A 15008-nucleotide genomic window follows, 5' to 3' on the forward strand; every position below is an offset into this window, starting at 1 on the left:
TACTATGTTTAGGTATGGGCCTTGAATTCCTGATCTTTCCAAGACTTTTAACATGAACAGGTGTTGTATTTTCTTGAGTGCTTTTTCAGCATCTAATGAGATCATCATGTGTTTTTTTTTTCTTTGAGTTTTGTTTATATAGTGGATTACATTGATGGATTTTCACATGTTGAACCATCCCTGCATCCCTGGGATGAAGCCTACTTGATCATGGTGAGTTATTGTTTTGATGTGTTCTTGGACTCAGTTTGCAAGAATTTTATTGAGTATTTTTACATCAATATTCATAAGGGAAATTGGTCTAAAGTTCTCTTTCTTGTTGAGTCATTGTGTGGTTTTGGTATCAACATAACTGTGGCTTCATAGAATGAAGTAGGTAGTGTTCCTTCTGTTTCTATTTTGTGGAAGAGAATTGGTATTAGCTCCTCTTTGAAGGTCTGACAGAATTCTGCACTATTTATTCATTCATTCATTCATTCATTCACTCATTTTTATTTTAAACTAGACAGTTCTGGAAATGGCTAACTCTGGAGTGCTTGTTTTCGTTCCAGTTAGGTAAGGATTCTTTATCGTGTCACTGTAATATCCAAAATAAATTCAAGACTACCTAGTACCTTCCCCCTTCAAAAGGACTTTCCAAACTGTACTACCAGGCCAAGTACAGAGCCAGATAAAGAAGCTGGCTGGCTAAACAAATATAGAAACATAGTTTTAACGGTCAAAATGACTAAGCTTACAGCTGCCAGAACAAGATTAACAATGCCCCTGCCCTGCCTTACACTAAAAACCACAAGGACAGACAAAATGAGAGTCACCCTATACAAATCAACCAATGTCCAAAAAGGTTATTGGCTACACCAATTAAAATAAGCCAAACTACCCTGGTGCCTAGATCCGGCCCTTACAAAGGTAATAAAAAGTGTGTTCCTTTGTTCTGGATCTCTCCTCTGGCCTGGTGCTGAGAGGGTGTTCCCCAACATGTTGGACAAGTAAAATCCTCATGCGTTTTGCAACGATGGCGGTCTCTGTGGTCTTTGTAAGGGTCTTTTGACAACATACAACATCACAAGGGGCTCTGTGTATGGGTCAAGAGCACCAGTGGGAAGTTCCTTAACTCCATTTTTCTTTCTGGTGCCAAAGTCGCTAAACTGTACGGTCAGCTCAGGGAGTGCTGTATTGTTCTACCCTGCAGTGTAACATTGACCCTCCCCAAAACAGTTATGAGATAAGTGATCCAATCAAGACTGGGGTCAGGCAAAGCGGAAGAGCATCACCGCCATCTTTCTTTCTGGTGCTACCATAGTTGCGACTCTGTTCTCAGTTGAGTGCCAAACTGTTCAGCTTCAGGTTTCTCATGACCGTCAAACCCAGTATCAGAGTCAGGTCGCTGGAGGCCCGGAGAACAGAGCGGAAGTTCTTCACCCGCCATCTTTCTTCCTGGCAACGCCATTGTCACTGCTCTCTCAGTCCAGTCCGCTGAGGGAGTTTGGGGTCGCTGGACCTCAGGCCGCTCCACCCTGGAGCCGCGTGAGGCTGCTTGAGGTCCGGAGCTCAGCTATGGTGAGCATCGGGGATGCGGGGAATGCAGGCGAGTCCCTCGGTACGGGAACCACGGCAAAGACTGCAGCTGCGCGCGCGACTCCTGGACTGCGCGGCCAGCTGTGTTGGCGGTACGGGAGCCGCGCGGGGGCGATGTGCCGCTGCTTTGTTTTGCCTAGTAGAACCTGATTTCCCAGTCTTTCCGGTCCATGGGAAGCGGATTCTGGAATCCTTGAATGTCTTCTCCATCCAAATGCTTTTGTTGTTGCTGCTTGATTGACAATTGAAATCCCTCGGTTCCCAGGCCCGTCCCCACATTGCCAAACTCACTGGACCGGGCGATCCACAGGTCCCCGTGAGCAACATGGGGGTGCAAGGAGTGTGGCCATCTGTGATGCAGTTGGGCGGTTTGTAGGGATTCAACTTCTTTAATGCTGAGACATGACTTTATTTGAAAGGACTGTTAGAAATAGGGAGAAGGCCCGAGATAAAAAGTGTGAAACGTGTCAAGCGGTGGCTAGAAGAGAAGGGCTTTGCTTGGAGGGATATGTCAACAGTATTAAGGTACGGGTTTGATCGTGCTTAATAGTGTTTTGTCTTTTCTGAGCAGCCAGTCATTTTCAGGCAACAAGTGAACAATTTGTGAATTGGTTTTTCTCTAGGATCAGAGTCTAGTTTCAAACATCATGTAGAAATCCAGCATTAACACCATTATTTTATTGGTGCTTTCTCTGGTATATATTTTTGGCACCTTTGTTGAGAATCAGTTGGCTGAACGTATGGGCTTATTTTTATTTTCTCTTTTCCAATGGACTGTACATCAATATTTATGACACTACTCTGTCGGGTTTTGCTTCGTTCTGTTCTGTTCTGTTCTGTTCTGTTCTGTTCTGTTTATTTTCATTACAGATCTGCACAGTGTGCTCTTTTTTTGCTGAGGATATCTTGGGCTCCCCCCGGGTCTGTTGCACTGTCATAGCAATTTTAAGAACTGTTGCTAGTTGTGTGTAAAATGTGATTATTTAATGGAAATTTCATTGAATCTGAATTACAACTTTGAATTATTTTAGCAATATTGATTCTCCTAATCCATGATCATGGTAGTCTTTTCTAGTGTCGTGTTTAATTTCTTTATTTTTTTTAATTGAAAAAAAATTCACACAATATATTCTGATTACACTTTTCCTCTCCCCAACTCCTCCCCAATCTCTCCACCTCTCTGCCCACCCAACTCCAAATCCTCTCTTTCTTTCTCTTTATTTTTTTCTTCAGTGACCTAAAGCTGCCTTTGTAGAACATTTTCTCATCATCATTTAATTTGGGCATTTTAGTTTATGTGTATAGGCATTATGACTTTCTAACAGTGTATCTCTGAGATAGTTCATTACTTGCTGAGAGAAAATATACTGGCATTGTGTGTTGATTTTGTACCCTTGCTAAATACTTTATAATATAAGCCTTTTTGGTGTAATCTTTTGGACTCTCCTTAGTTTTCTCAGATATGTGTTACTTTTGTTTGTTTGGTTGGTTGGTTGGTTGGTTGGTTGGTTTTTTCGAGACAGGGTTTCTCTCTATAGCCCTGGCTGTCCTAGAACTCACTTTGTAGACCAGGCTGGCCTCGAACTCAGAAATCTGCCTGCCTCTGCCTCCTGAATGCTGGGATTAAAAGTGTGCGCCACCACACCCGGTTTATACCTTTTTTGTTTGTTTGTTTGTTTGTTTGTTTGTTTGTTTGTTACTTTTTACACAGACAGTATAACTGTGTACGCCTGGCTGACCTGGAACTCTTAACCCTGCTTTCTTAGCCTCCCACATACTGGGACTCCTGGTGTACACTACAGTAACAGGTTTGGGTTTTCCTCTTTATGTATTGAAACAAAGATGGTTTGACTTCCTCCTTTCTGATTTATATACCTGTTATTGCCTTTGCTTGCATAATTCTCTGGCTAATAGTTTAATATTATATTCAAGAAGAGTAGTGAATAGTCACTTAGTGGGTTTTGGTTTTTTTATGGTTTTTGAGACAATGCATTCAGGTTTTGCCCCCTTCATTTAGAATGTTATTACTAATGTGTGTCTGTCATACAGACCTTTACTATGTTAATGTATGATTCTTCTGTGCCTACTAGATTCTGAGCTCTTATCATGACATGGTGTTTAATATTATCAAAGACTGTCTTGCATCTGAGGTCAGTTATGCGATTTTGAATTCTTGATTTTTGCCTTTTCCATTTCAGTATATAATTTGATTTCTATTCATGGGAAAGGGAAAAATGTGAGCATGTTTCCAAGTAAAGATTTCCTTTCGTTTATTTCTATTATCATATATACATTCTACAGAGCAGTTTATTGTCATATATACATTCTACAGAGCTGTTTATTATCATATATACATTTTACAGAGCAGTTTGGCTACATTTTTGTTTTCCTCTAATAGTTTCACAGTACAAGCCTTCTAAGTACCCATCACTGGTGTGTGCCACCATGGCCAACTTTGTATGTGAGCACTAGGGATCAGAAATTAGTTTTTTATGTTTAGGTGGCGAGCAGGATAAAAACTAAGCTGTCTTCCTGGACTTAGATTTCTTAATAGTTTTTCCAAATTAAGTATTTTGCAAGTTGACTATTTTTGATCTTGTACAATGCAAGAAAGCATTTCAGAGTGTTTTTTGGTTGGGGGGGGTGTGTTTGGTTGGTTGCTCTGTTAGTTGGCTTTTTAAAATGTATTTTGATTTACTAATGCCTTATCACCTAGTAGGTGATGTATTTTGGAGAAGCTTTCATCTGATGCTGAGAAGAGCATGTGTTCTGCACTTGTTTGATAGAGTAAAAGGAGTAAAAGGCTGTTAGGTGCATGATCTATGATGCAGTTTAACTCTGAAGTTCCTCAGTTGATCTGTCTGTCTGTCTGTCTCTATTTCTGGGTGATCTATTTGTGATATCAGGGTAATGAAGCCACATAACGTTATTTTGTTTAGACATTTTTGCTCAGTACTCTTGTTTTGAAAAATGTTCAGCTCATTCAGTTCACATTCTTTATGTGATATACTCTTTATTTATATGTAGATATCTTTTGGGTTAGTAGTCAACTGGATAAAGATATATTGAGAAATACTTATATTAACTCAATATATCTGATCCTCTTCTAGCAATGCCATTCCCCTCATTTATATTTCCCTTAGCATTTTTGAGAGAAAAAAATAAAATCTTTTTGCATTATCAAAGTAGGTTATTCTTCATAGTTTTTTTTCAAAATATTTAAGATTGCCTATAAGATACCAAGTACAAGCTTTCCAAAGTTTTCTATGTGCAGTCAAAGAGGATGTGCACAATTTTCTAAGAAAGAAGTTGGGAGATGAAGTCATAGTCCTATATTATCTGTCATATCAGGTTATTGGAGACTATTCTTCTAGATTGTATTTTCTTTCTGATCTAATAGGATCCTTTTGATAAGCATGTCAGAAGCTTGCAGACATTTAGAAAGAAAACGGGAAAGAAAGACAAGTAGTATATTGCTATCATAAACTAGAACACTGAGCCCATCTCTACGAGTATGCTGGTGAAATCCATCCAGTTTCCAGGTTCTAGACCCCCAGGGGATGTTGTTTTTTTTTTTCAATGCATGTACATGGTTGCATATGTTTGCACAAGTACAAATGCACATTTGTACATTCTGCATGCATGTATATGGAAATCGGAATGACACCTTGGATGTCATCCCTTGGGAATCTTGTCCATCAGGCTTTTTGCCTGAAGCCTACCAATTGTCCTAGATTGGCTAACAACTATGTACCAAGAATCCACGTGTCCCCACCTCCCCAGTACTGGCATTATAAGGTGTCCCACCATGCCCAGCAATTGTATATGGGTTAGTGGGGGTTGGAGGTGTATAACTCAGGATCTCTCATTTGAGAGTCAAACATTTTTCCAAGCCCCATTCTTAATTATTTTTAAGATTAGTCTCCAGATAGCTGATGCTAACTCTATTATAGATACTAACTAGTGAGGGTTGTTTTGTTTTGTTTTGAAAGACAGAGCCAGAAATATGCTATGTAAGACTGGCCTTAACTCAAGGAGATCTTCCTACCTTTGCCTCCCTAGTGCTGGGATTAAAGGTATGGGCTGCTATGCCTAGCCTAGTACAATTTTTTATGACAGGTGCAACAGAACCAGTACACTTTACTGGGATGACCCAACAGCATTACAGGCATCTGCTTTTGCCTTATAATGAAGTCGCAGTCTCACATTAGAGTTACATTGTTAAGGAGTATTAAGTAGAACTCTAATGAACATTACCTAGATTGAACATTTAAACAACACAGCATTCTGTAAACATCCTGTGCATTGAGTCTAGCTCTCCAATGCTGAGTCTCACCCTTCCTCCTGAAAATACTGTGTTTTTAGGAGTCTGTATCTTTTGAGGATGTGGCTGTGAACTTCACTGCGGAGGAGTGGGCTTTGCTGAATTCTTCCCAAAAGAGGCTACACAGAGATGTGATGCAGGAAACCTTCAGGAATTTGGCTGCCATAGGTAAGGGTAAGATCACTGCCTTGTTTAGTCCATGAGAGAAAAAAAAAATATTTTTGCTGATCAAGATTTGTACAAGCTCCATGATTTGTACAATAACAGAAATTTTGGTGAATAAACCAGTCATGATCTTATACCAGAAACCTACTTAGAATCTAGTATTTTTCTATAGTGTTATATTAATTCAAAGTGATTTTTCTGGATCTACATTCTAGCAAAAAAGCAAGAAGACTGGATCCTTGAAGATGGCTCTAAAAATTTAAGAAAAATTCCTCCCATTTCAGTTCAGACTGACTATAAACTATGTGAGAGTCAAGAATGCACAGAGAAACCAGGCACATGTAAGAAGTGCGGGAAATTCTTTAGTTCTCCCCAAAGTTTTCTGGAACATATGAAGACTCACAATGAAGAGAAAACTTACAAATATAAGCAAACTGAAGACAGTTTTAGCAGACACAGTTTTGTTCAGGGGCATGAAAGAATGCATGCTACGGAACAGCCCTGTGTTTTAAAACAAAGTGGGAAAGACTCTTTGACTCTTGCTGGTATTCAACAGCACATAATAACACATAATGGAGATGAGCCATATATATGTAAAGTATGTGGTAAAGCCTTTTACTCTTCCAGTTCTTTCTTGACACATAAAAGAACTCACACCAGAGAACAGCTTTATATATGTAAGCAATGTGGCAAAACCTTCACTTATTCCAGTGGCCTTCGTCGCCATGAAAGGACCCATAGTGGAGAGAAACCCTATGAATGCAAGCAGTTTCTGAAAGTCTTTCCTTCTTTGAGGAAGGTTGAAAGTCATGAACAAACTCACAATGGAATAAAATACATATGTAATCAGTGTGGGATAGCCTTCAGTGATCACTGTTCCCTTCAGTGCCATGAAAAGATTCATAGTTTAGAGAAACCCTATGTATACAAGCAATGTGGGAAGACATTCACTTGTTCTAGTGCCTTGCGAAGACATGAACGAATTCATACTGGAGTGAAACCCTATGAATGCAAGGTATGTGGGAAAGCCTTCATTGATTGCAGTTCTCTTCAGTGTCATGAAAGGATTCATAGTGGAGAGAAACCTTATGTATGTAAGCTGTGTGGGAAAGCGTTCAGTCGTCAGGGCTCTCTGAAGTGTCATGAAAGAATTCACAGTGGAGAGAAACCCTATGCATGTAAGCAGTGTGGGAAAGCCTTCATGCATCACAATGCTCTTCGATACCATGAACAGATTCACAGGGGAGAGAAGGCCTATGGCTGTAAGCAGTGTGGGAAAGCCTTTGTGTTGAGCAGCGCACTGAAAAAACACGAGCGGATACATAGTGGATTGAAACCTTGTCTATGCAGGGTGTGTGGGAAAGCCTTCACGTTTCACAGTTCCCTTCATTGCCATGAAAGGACTCATACTGGGGAGAAACCCTATGTGTGTAAGCAGTGTGGGAAAGCCTTTATGTATCACAGTTCTCTCCGTTGCCATGAAAATATACACAGTGCAGAGAAACCCTATGTGTGTAAGCTGTGTGGGACCGCCTTCACTTATCACAGTTCTCTTCAACGCCATGAAAGAATCCACAGAGGAGAGAAACCATATGTATGTAAATTCTGTGCAAAAGCCTTCACTGATCACAGTTCCCTACGATGCCATGAAAGAATTCACACTGGAGAGAAACCGTATGTATGTAAACAATGTGGGAAATCCTACAGTACTCATGGTTCCCTTAGATACCATGAAAAAGTGCACTGTGTGTAAGCCACGTTGGAAGACCTTCTCCTCTTTGAATAAGTTTTAATTTCATTAACTCAAAAGAAAAACAAACAAACAAACTATACGGATATAAGCTATGTGAATAAGCCTTAGCATGTTCTGGTTCCCTTAAAAAAAATGAATGGGGACACAGTGGAAACTTATCTCTAAATATAAACTAAAGGAACGCTCCAGATCTCTCTAGCAAACATGATGGTATAATGAATTTAACTTGTATCGATGCAAAGCATGTGAGATTATCTCTACTTGTCTCAGTTCACTTCTCAGAAACCACTATGGAGATGAGGAGATGTCTCAGTTTGTATAGTCCTTGCCATAGAAGCATGAGATCCTGGGTTTAAATCCTCAGCACCCATATAAAAGCCAGACATGATGGCATACCCCTGTGTCCAGTGCTAGGGAGGCAGAGACAAGAGACCCTGAGGCTTGCTGGTTAGCTGGTCCATGATGGCAATGCACATGTATGGAGTTTCCTGTAGAAGCCTAAACTTGGAATGGACTTAGACCAACTTTATTTCCAGTTTCTTCTAAAACTGCCCACTGATTAGTCACATGGCTCTTAGCTTTAGGATTAACTCCTGCATCAACATTCTTCAAATCACTGGACAACTTTGGGCATCAAGTCAGTTCAGGTCCAATAAGAGAGTTCTCAAAAACTAAAGTGGAGAATGATTAAGGAAGACACCCAACACACAAAAGTCTGGATTTTCCTACTAGGCTCTTGTCATTACATCAATCTCTGGCCTCTATGTGCAAGTACAGTGTGTACCCACACATATGAACACTCATCCACACAATCATGCACACCACACACATGAAAGAACACACCATATCAAGAACCTCCATTAGAAGAAACCTGCAAGTCTTCAGTTGTCCAGTATATCAAAATACACAGTCAAAACCTTATACATTTGGTAGAATTGCCTTTTGTAGCATATAATGTCAAAGTCTGATGCAATACGATTCTGTTAACACAACTAATGTGAAGAGCCTGGTATAAAATAATTCGTGTAGAATGCTTTAGAGATTGCACAGTTTAGAGGAGGGTTTGTCAGTGGCACATTTGTAGGTAGATCTGAATAATACAGTGTGCTCATTTTATTCTTGAAAATAAATGTTCTCTGGGTGTGGTGGTGCACACCTTTAATCCCAGCACTTGGGAGGCAGAGGCAGGAGGATTTCTGAGTTCGAGGCCACCCTGGTCTACAGAGTGAGTTAGTTCCAGGACAGCCAGGGCTATACAGAGAAACCCCGTCTTGAAAAACCAAAATAATAATAATAATAATAATAATAATAATAATAATAATAATAATAATAATAATAAAATAAAAAGAAAATAAATGTTCTAGTGAAATTATTTAATAAGATTTACTTAAATAGTTGCATGTGCTTAATCTATAGTTTCACTGTTAGTAAATTAATTTAAACATTGACTTGAAATGTCTTTCTAATATGTGAACAGTTTTAATTTTTGTGTATTTTTTAAATAATTGTGTCTAATGAACCTATAAAAATGTTTAATTGGGCTGGGAAAGTGACTCAATGGGAAACCATCAGGACTGAGGTCATAGCCCCAGTACCCATGGAAACAGCCACATGTAGCCAAAACATGCCTGCAACATCATTGTTGAAAGTGGGGATGGTGCTGGAAGATTACTGCGACCTGCTGACAAGCTCCAAGACTAGTGCAAGACTATGCCACAGCGAAGATGCAGAGGCAGTAGAAGAGGATGCTTGATGATGTCCTCTGGCTTCCACTCATGCAAGCTAGGTGCACTCACAAAAGGCAATTAATAGTCTGGATTTCTCTACTAGACTCTTGTCATGGAATATATATATTCAGAACAAATGACTTTTTTTTTTGGTTATTCGAGACAGGCTTTCTCTGTGTAGCCTTGACTGTCCTAGAACTCACTTTGTAGACCAGGCTAGCCTCGAACTCAGAAATCTGCCTGCCTCTGCCTCCCAAGTGCTGGGATTAAAGGCGTGCGCCACCACGCCTGGCACAAATGACTTTTAAAGTGGATTTAATTATTTTTCACTTTCTTTGCCTTGAGAAAATCAATAACTTTATTTTTTCTCAAATACACAGTTAGAAAATTAGTCTGAGAAGAGGTTTTGTGACATAAACTAGATAAAGTATATACAAAAATCTAAGAAGTGCAGAATAGAAGTCCCACTGGCTAGGTCCTGCCCATCAGAGGGGAAGCCAGGTCTTTGATAGTTTTGGAGTTCAGGTGAGGGATCCTGACCTTCAGGAGTCTGCTGCTGGCATACTTGACAGTAATGAACTTGGTGAGATTTTCATTGACTTTCACAACGTTCTTGGCCAAGTGCTTCATGACTTCCAGTGCTTCACTCTCCATGTATCCTGTGTAATACTGCTGCTTTAAATTGCGTTTTCCTTGGCCCAGCACCACCCGAGACAGACAGGAAGCAGCAGCTGCAGCAGGAGTGTCAGCTCCATCAGATACTTGGCTAAAGTGTGTTGTTCAACATCGACCTCCCTGGCATTTGAGGCTCACCTTAAGAAGTAGAATGGTGAAGTCCAGCCCAACTCCAAATTCAACTCTTTCAAAATTAGTTTCCATTTCTCAGATTTGGAAACTGGAGTAAGCATTGTCTAAGATATAAACAAAGTCTTCAGTACTCAGAGAAAGCATCATATTTGGAAGCCAAAAGCAGAGCTGTGATCCTAACCAGCTGCAGCTTCTTCCCGCAGAGCAGCTGAACATGTAGGAACTGGTCCATGATGGCAATGCACATGTATGGAGTTTCCTGTAGAAGCCTAAACTTGGAATGGACTTAGACCAACTTTATTTCCAGTTTCTTCTAAAACTGCCTGCTGCTTAGTCATATAGCTTTAGGATTAACTCCTGTATCAATATTCTTCAAATCACTGTACACCTTTGGGCATCAGAGTAGCAACATGAGGACCACCCTGGAAAGTGTAGATGAGGCATAGCCACTCTGGTCCACAGCACCACCAGTTGTTTTGTTTTTGACTTTTAATATTTTCTCCAAATAAGAATTCTGTGCATATTTTATAGTTTTAACTATTTTCAGCAGTATATATGTGTGTGTGTAATTTTTTTTATAAATATTGACAACCTACCTGCAAAATAACCATAAAAGATCAACTTCACATTTTTCAAAATTTTCCTTTCATCAGAGTCATTATTGCCCAAATGCAATAATGGGCAATAATTCCTTATGTAGTGGGATCTTACTAATTAATGCTCTATTCCTATGTAAATTTTACCGTATTTACGTTACAGCTTTTTATCATAGTTTTCCCTTCACTTTTCTTACCAAAAGATACATCCCACTGGTTTAAGCAATGATCACATCAAATGTAACAGATTACAGTAATGAATCTATCTACATACCATATCTGATCTGTTCATCAGAAATATCATTTTATTTTATTATTTTGTGTATGTGTAGCATGTGTAAGCACAGTGGGTGTGGTATATCCGTAGATGTCTGTGCCTGTGTTCCTTTGGAGGCCAGAGGAGGATGTCCTTCTGCCCCACTTTTTGCCTTAATCCCTTGACACTATGTCTCTCCCTGAACTAAGAGCTAGGCTAATAATCATCCCTGATGTTGCGTCTGTAGGTAATGTTTAGGTAAATTGCCATAGTAGAACCCTACAAAGGGTCCTGCATAGCTCTGAAGTGCAGTAAAGGTCTCACTGCACAGAAGTAATTTCCAAACATCTCTTGCTTGACAGTGTTGTAAAGTAGGAGCATAGAAGCAAGCACAAACCATGTAGCTGCTCTAATCATAGTGTAGATGTAGAACATACTATTTGCAAATAAAAGTACTTCTATTTTTGAGACGAGAGTTGGTGAATCAAGGTTGAAACACCCACTCAGAGCTATCAAGAAAAGTAGGTATTAGCAGGTGACACCATACAGAAGCTGAGGCGTGTATCAATCTTGGTGGAAACTCACTGTGTAAAGAAAGCTTTCGGCCGGGCGTGGTGGGGCATGCCTTTAATCCCAGCACTTGGGAGGCAGAGGCAGGTGGATTTCTGAGTTTGAGGCCAGCCTGGTCTACAGAGTGAGTTCCAGGACAGCCAGAGCTACACAGAGAAACCCTGTCTCGGAAAAAAAAAAAAAAAAAAAAGCTTTCATTGTTGGCCTAACGTCAGCTAGTGTTCTCAGCACTGGCACACATAAACACAACGATGGATGATAAATCTGTAATGCTAATTAGCAAATGTGATATCAATTAGTCATCTTTTAATATTACAGTCAGTTCATATAAGCCTTTAGTCTACATGTGATTCTGTTTACGTATGAAAGTCCTCTTGCCTGGGGAAGGAGGGGCACAGTGAAGTTGAGTGCTTGCATTACATATATATGAGGCTTGAGTTTGGTTCCCAGCACCCACATAAAAAAGCTGATCTTAGCCACAAACACTGGTGATGTCAGTAGAGAGGGCCAGACCCAGAAGATGACTGGGCTTCCTGTCTGCCCCCTCTCTCTAGATTTAGTGAAACCCTTTCTCAGGAGAAAAAGATGGAGAAAGAGAATGACACCTGATGTCCTCCTCTGGCTTCTATGCACCCACAAGTGTGCAGCCATATAAGCACATACCACACACATAAGGAAAGATGTTTTAATTCTGGATTCTAAAGACAAGAAAGATGCCTAGAGATGGTACTACCCACAGTGGATTGGGCCCTCCTACATTAGTTAGCAAGAAAATGATAGACATGACATGCCCAATTGCTCAGTTGACATTTCCTCTTCTCAGGGGTGTCAAATTGACAACTGAAGCTACCCTATGACAACTAGGCAGTCTCAGTCTAGGTTGGTCCTACCCACCATTGACCTATTATTGTCTGGACTTCAGCCTAGTCCTGAAAAGTAAACTTATAAGTCATAAATCCCCTTCTGACTGACACCTTTTTGTTCTCCAAATTTAAGATTCTTGGGGAAATTGCTATTTCTTAAGGTTCATCATTTCATTAGTCTGGTAGATTATAACACACATGTCACTTAAATATCTTCATTTCTGTGAGGCTGGTTATAGAGGCTGAAAGGGTCCACCATACAGCAAGAAGTAGTGTTCACTCTGGAAAGAGTCTTAGTCAGGATTTCTATTCCTGCACAAACATCATGATCAAGAAGCAAGTTGGGGAGGAAAGGGTTTATTCAGCTTACACTTCCATACTGCTGTTCATCACCAAAGGAAGTCAGGACTGGAACTCAAGCAGGTCAGAAAGCAGGAGCTGATGCAGAGGCCATGGAGGGATGTTCTTTACTGGCTTGCCTCCCCTGGCTTGCTCAGCCTGCTCTCTTATAGAACCCAAGACTACCAGCCCAGAGATGGTCCCACCCACAAGGGGCCTTTCCCCCTTGATCACTAATTGAGAAAATGCCTTACAGTTGGGTCTCATGGAGACATCTCCTCAACTGAAGCTCCTTTCTCTGTGATAACTCCAGCTGTGTCAAGTTGACACAAAACTAGCCAGTACAATTGACCCCTTGTCAACTTGACACACAAATACATCACTAGTAAGCCTCAACCCTTACATTCTTACTCATCCCCAAGGTCTAAATAACTTTAAAAGTCCCACAGTCTTTACATATTCTTAAATTTTCAATCTCTTTAAAATATCCATCTCTTTTAAAATCCAAAGTCTTTTTACAATTAAAAGTCTCGTAACTGTGGACTCCACTAAAACAGTTTCTTCCTTCAAGAGGGAAAATATCAGAGCACAGTCACAATCAAAAGCAAAAATCAATCTCCAACCCTCCAATGTCTGGGATTCAACTCACCATCTTCTGGGCTCCTCCAAGGACTTGGGTCACTTCTCCAGCCATGCCCTTTGTAGCACACGCGTCGTCCTCTAGGCTCCAGATGCCTGTACTCCACTGCTGCTGCTGCTCTTGGTGGTCATCTCATGGTACTGGCATCTCCAAAACACTGCGTTCTGAAATGGTTACTCCCTGAATGAAAATTTTTGACATGAAGGCTGTTTGGTATGGTTGAAGAGGTTCATTGTAGACAGGAGAAACAATACAGCCAAAGAAATCTAGAAGCGTCCAGACTGAACCGGACCATGAGAGGAGAGGTTGCCGAAAGCAGGGGAGGAGAGAATGGGGAAAGAGGACCAAGAGAGATCCAGGAAATAAAAGATAACAGGATCAGAGGCTGGGGGAAAGGAAGCCCAGCCTCAGGCAGTGGAGGTTTAGGGTAGGGAGTAAGGTGAGAAGTGCTGGGAGAGTTGACCAGAGGCTGCTTTATCTATTAATAGGCACCTCAGCCATTTGTCCAGGGATTCTGTGAGATCCAACAGCCCTCAAGGTGGGCCAAAGTGGCTGGTTTTTACCAGCCTGCTCCTTTAGGCCCAATCTCGTAACTTTTATGCAGCCCTCACTTGGACAGAGTTAAGCAGTGTGTTGTGCTGTGACAGTTCTCAATAGTACCTGGCTCGTCCTTGCTCCCGTTCAGGTACACTATGCTGAAACATATCAAGTGATATGAAAGTTCCTGCCCCCTAAAAGGTAATTTTTTAAAAAATCAGACCTTTTTATTTGTTCTGGGGAGTAGTCTGAGACACCTTAGGAAGATAGATAGCTCTGGGATTTGGTCCAGACAATGAAAGCTGTATCTCAGGCTCTTCTGCTCTCCCCTCCCCTTCTCAAGGTTAGTCTGTCCACCTCTGCCTGCCCCTCATCTCCTCTACCTCCTTCCCCACATCACCTCCTCCCAGACCCGCCTGCCAGGCTTCGAATGGAAGCCTGCCCCTTCTTTTTTTTTTTTTTTTTTTTTCTCGAGACAAGGTTTCCCTGTATAGCTCTGGCTGTCCTGGAACTCACTTTGTAGACCAGTCTGGCCTCGAACTCAGAAATCTGCCTGCCTCTGCCTCCCAAGTGCTGGAATTAAAGGCGTGCACCACCACGCCTGGCCCCCTGCCCCTTCTTTTAAGGCCTTTTTTGTTGGTTGGTTGGTTGGTTGGTTGGTTTTTTGTTGTTGTTGTTGTTGTTGGTTTTTTCGAGACGGGGTTTCTCTGTATAGCCCTGGCTGTCCTGGAACTCACTTTGTAGACCAGGCTGGCCTCGAACTTAGAAATCCGCCTGCCTCTGCCCCCCCCCCCCGAGTTCTGGGACTAAAGGTGTGCACCACCACACCCGGCTTAAGGCCCTATTTTTAGAG

General features: G+C 41.1%; 1 protein-coding gene and 1 pseudogene across 1 annotated transcript; one reads left to right on the forward strand and one right to left on the reverse strand.

Annotated features, from left to right (window-relative positions):
- Positions 1-1427: 1427 nt before the first annotated feature.
- Positions 1428-11673, forward strand: Zfp882 (zinc finger protein 882). Its single transcript, NM_001166645.1, has 3 exons — positions 1428-1560; positions 5944-6070; positions 6283-11673. The coding sequence occupies exons 1-3, from the start codon at positions 1558-1560 to the stop codon at positions 7818-7820; spliced, it is 1668 nt and encodes a 555-aa protein (NP_001160117.1). The 5' UTR covers positions 1428-1557; the 3' UTR covers positions 7821-11673.
- Positions 9891-10811, reverse strand: Ccnb2-ps (cyclin B2, pseudogene; annotated as a pseudogene).
- Positions 11674-15008: the final 3335 nt, after the last annotated feature.

This window comes from Mus musculus, chromosome 8, assembly GCF_000001635.26.
Source record: "Mus musculus strain C57BL/6J chromosome 8, GRCm38.p6 C57BL/6J".
NCBI lineage: Eukaryota > Metazoa > Chordata > Mammalia > Rodentia > Muridae > Mus > Mus musculus.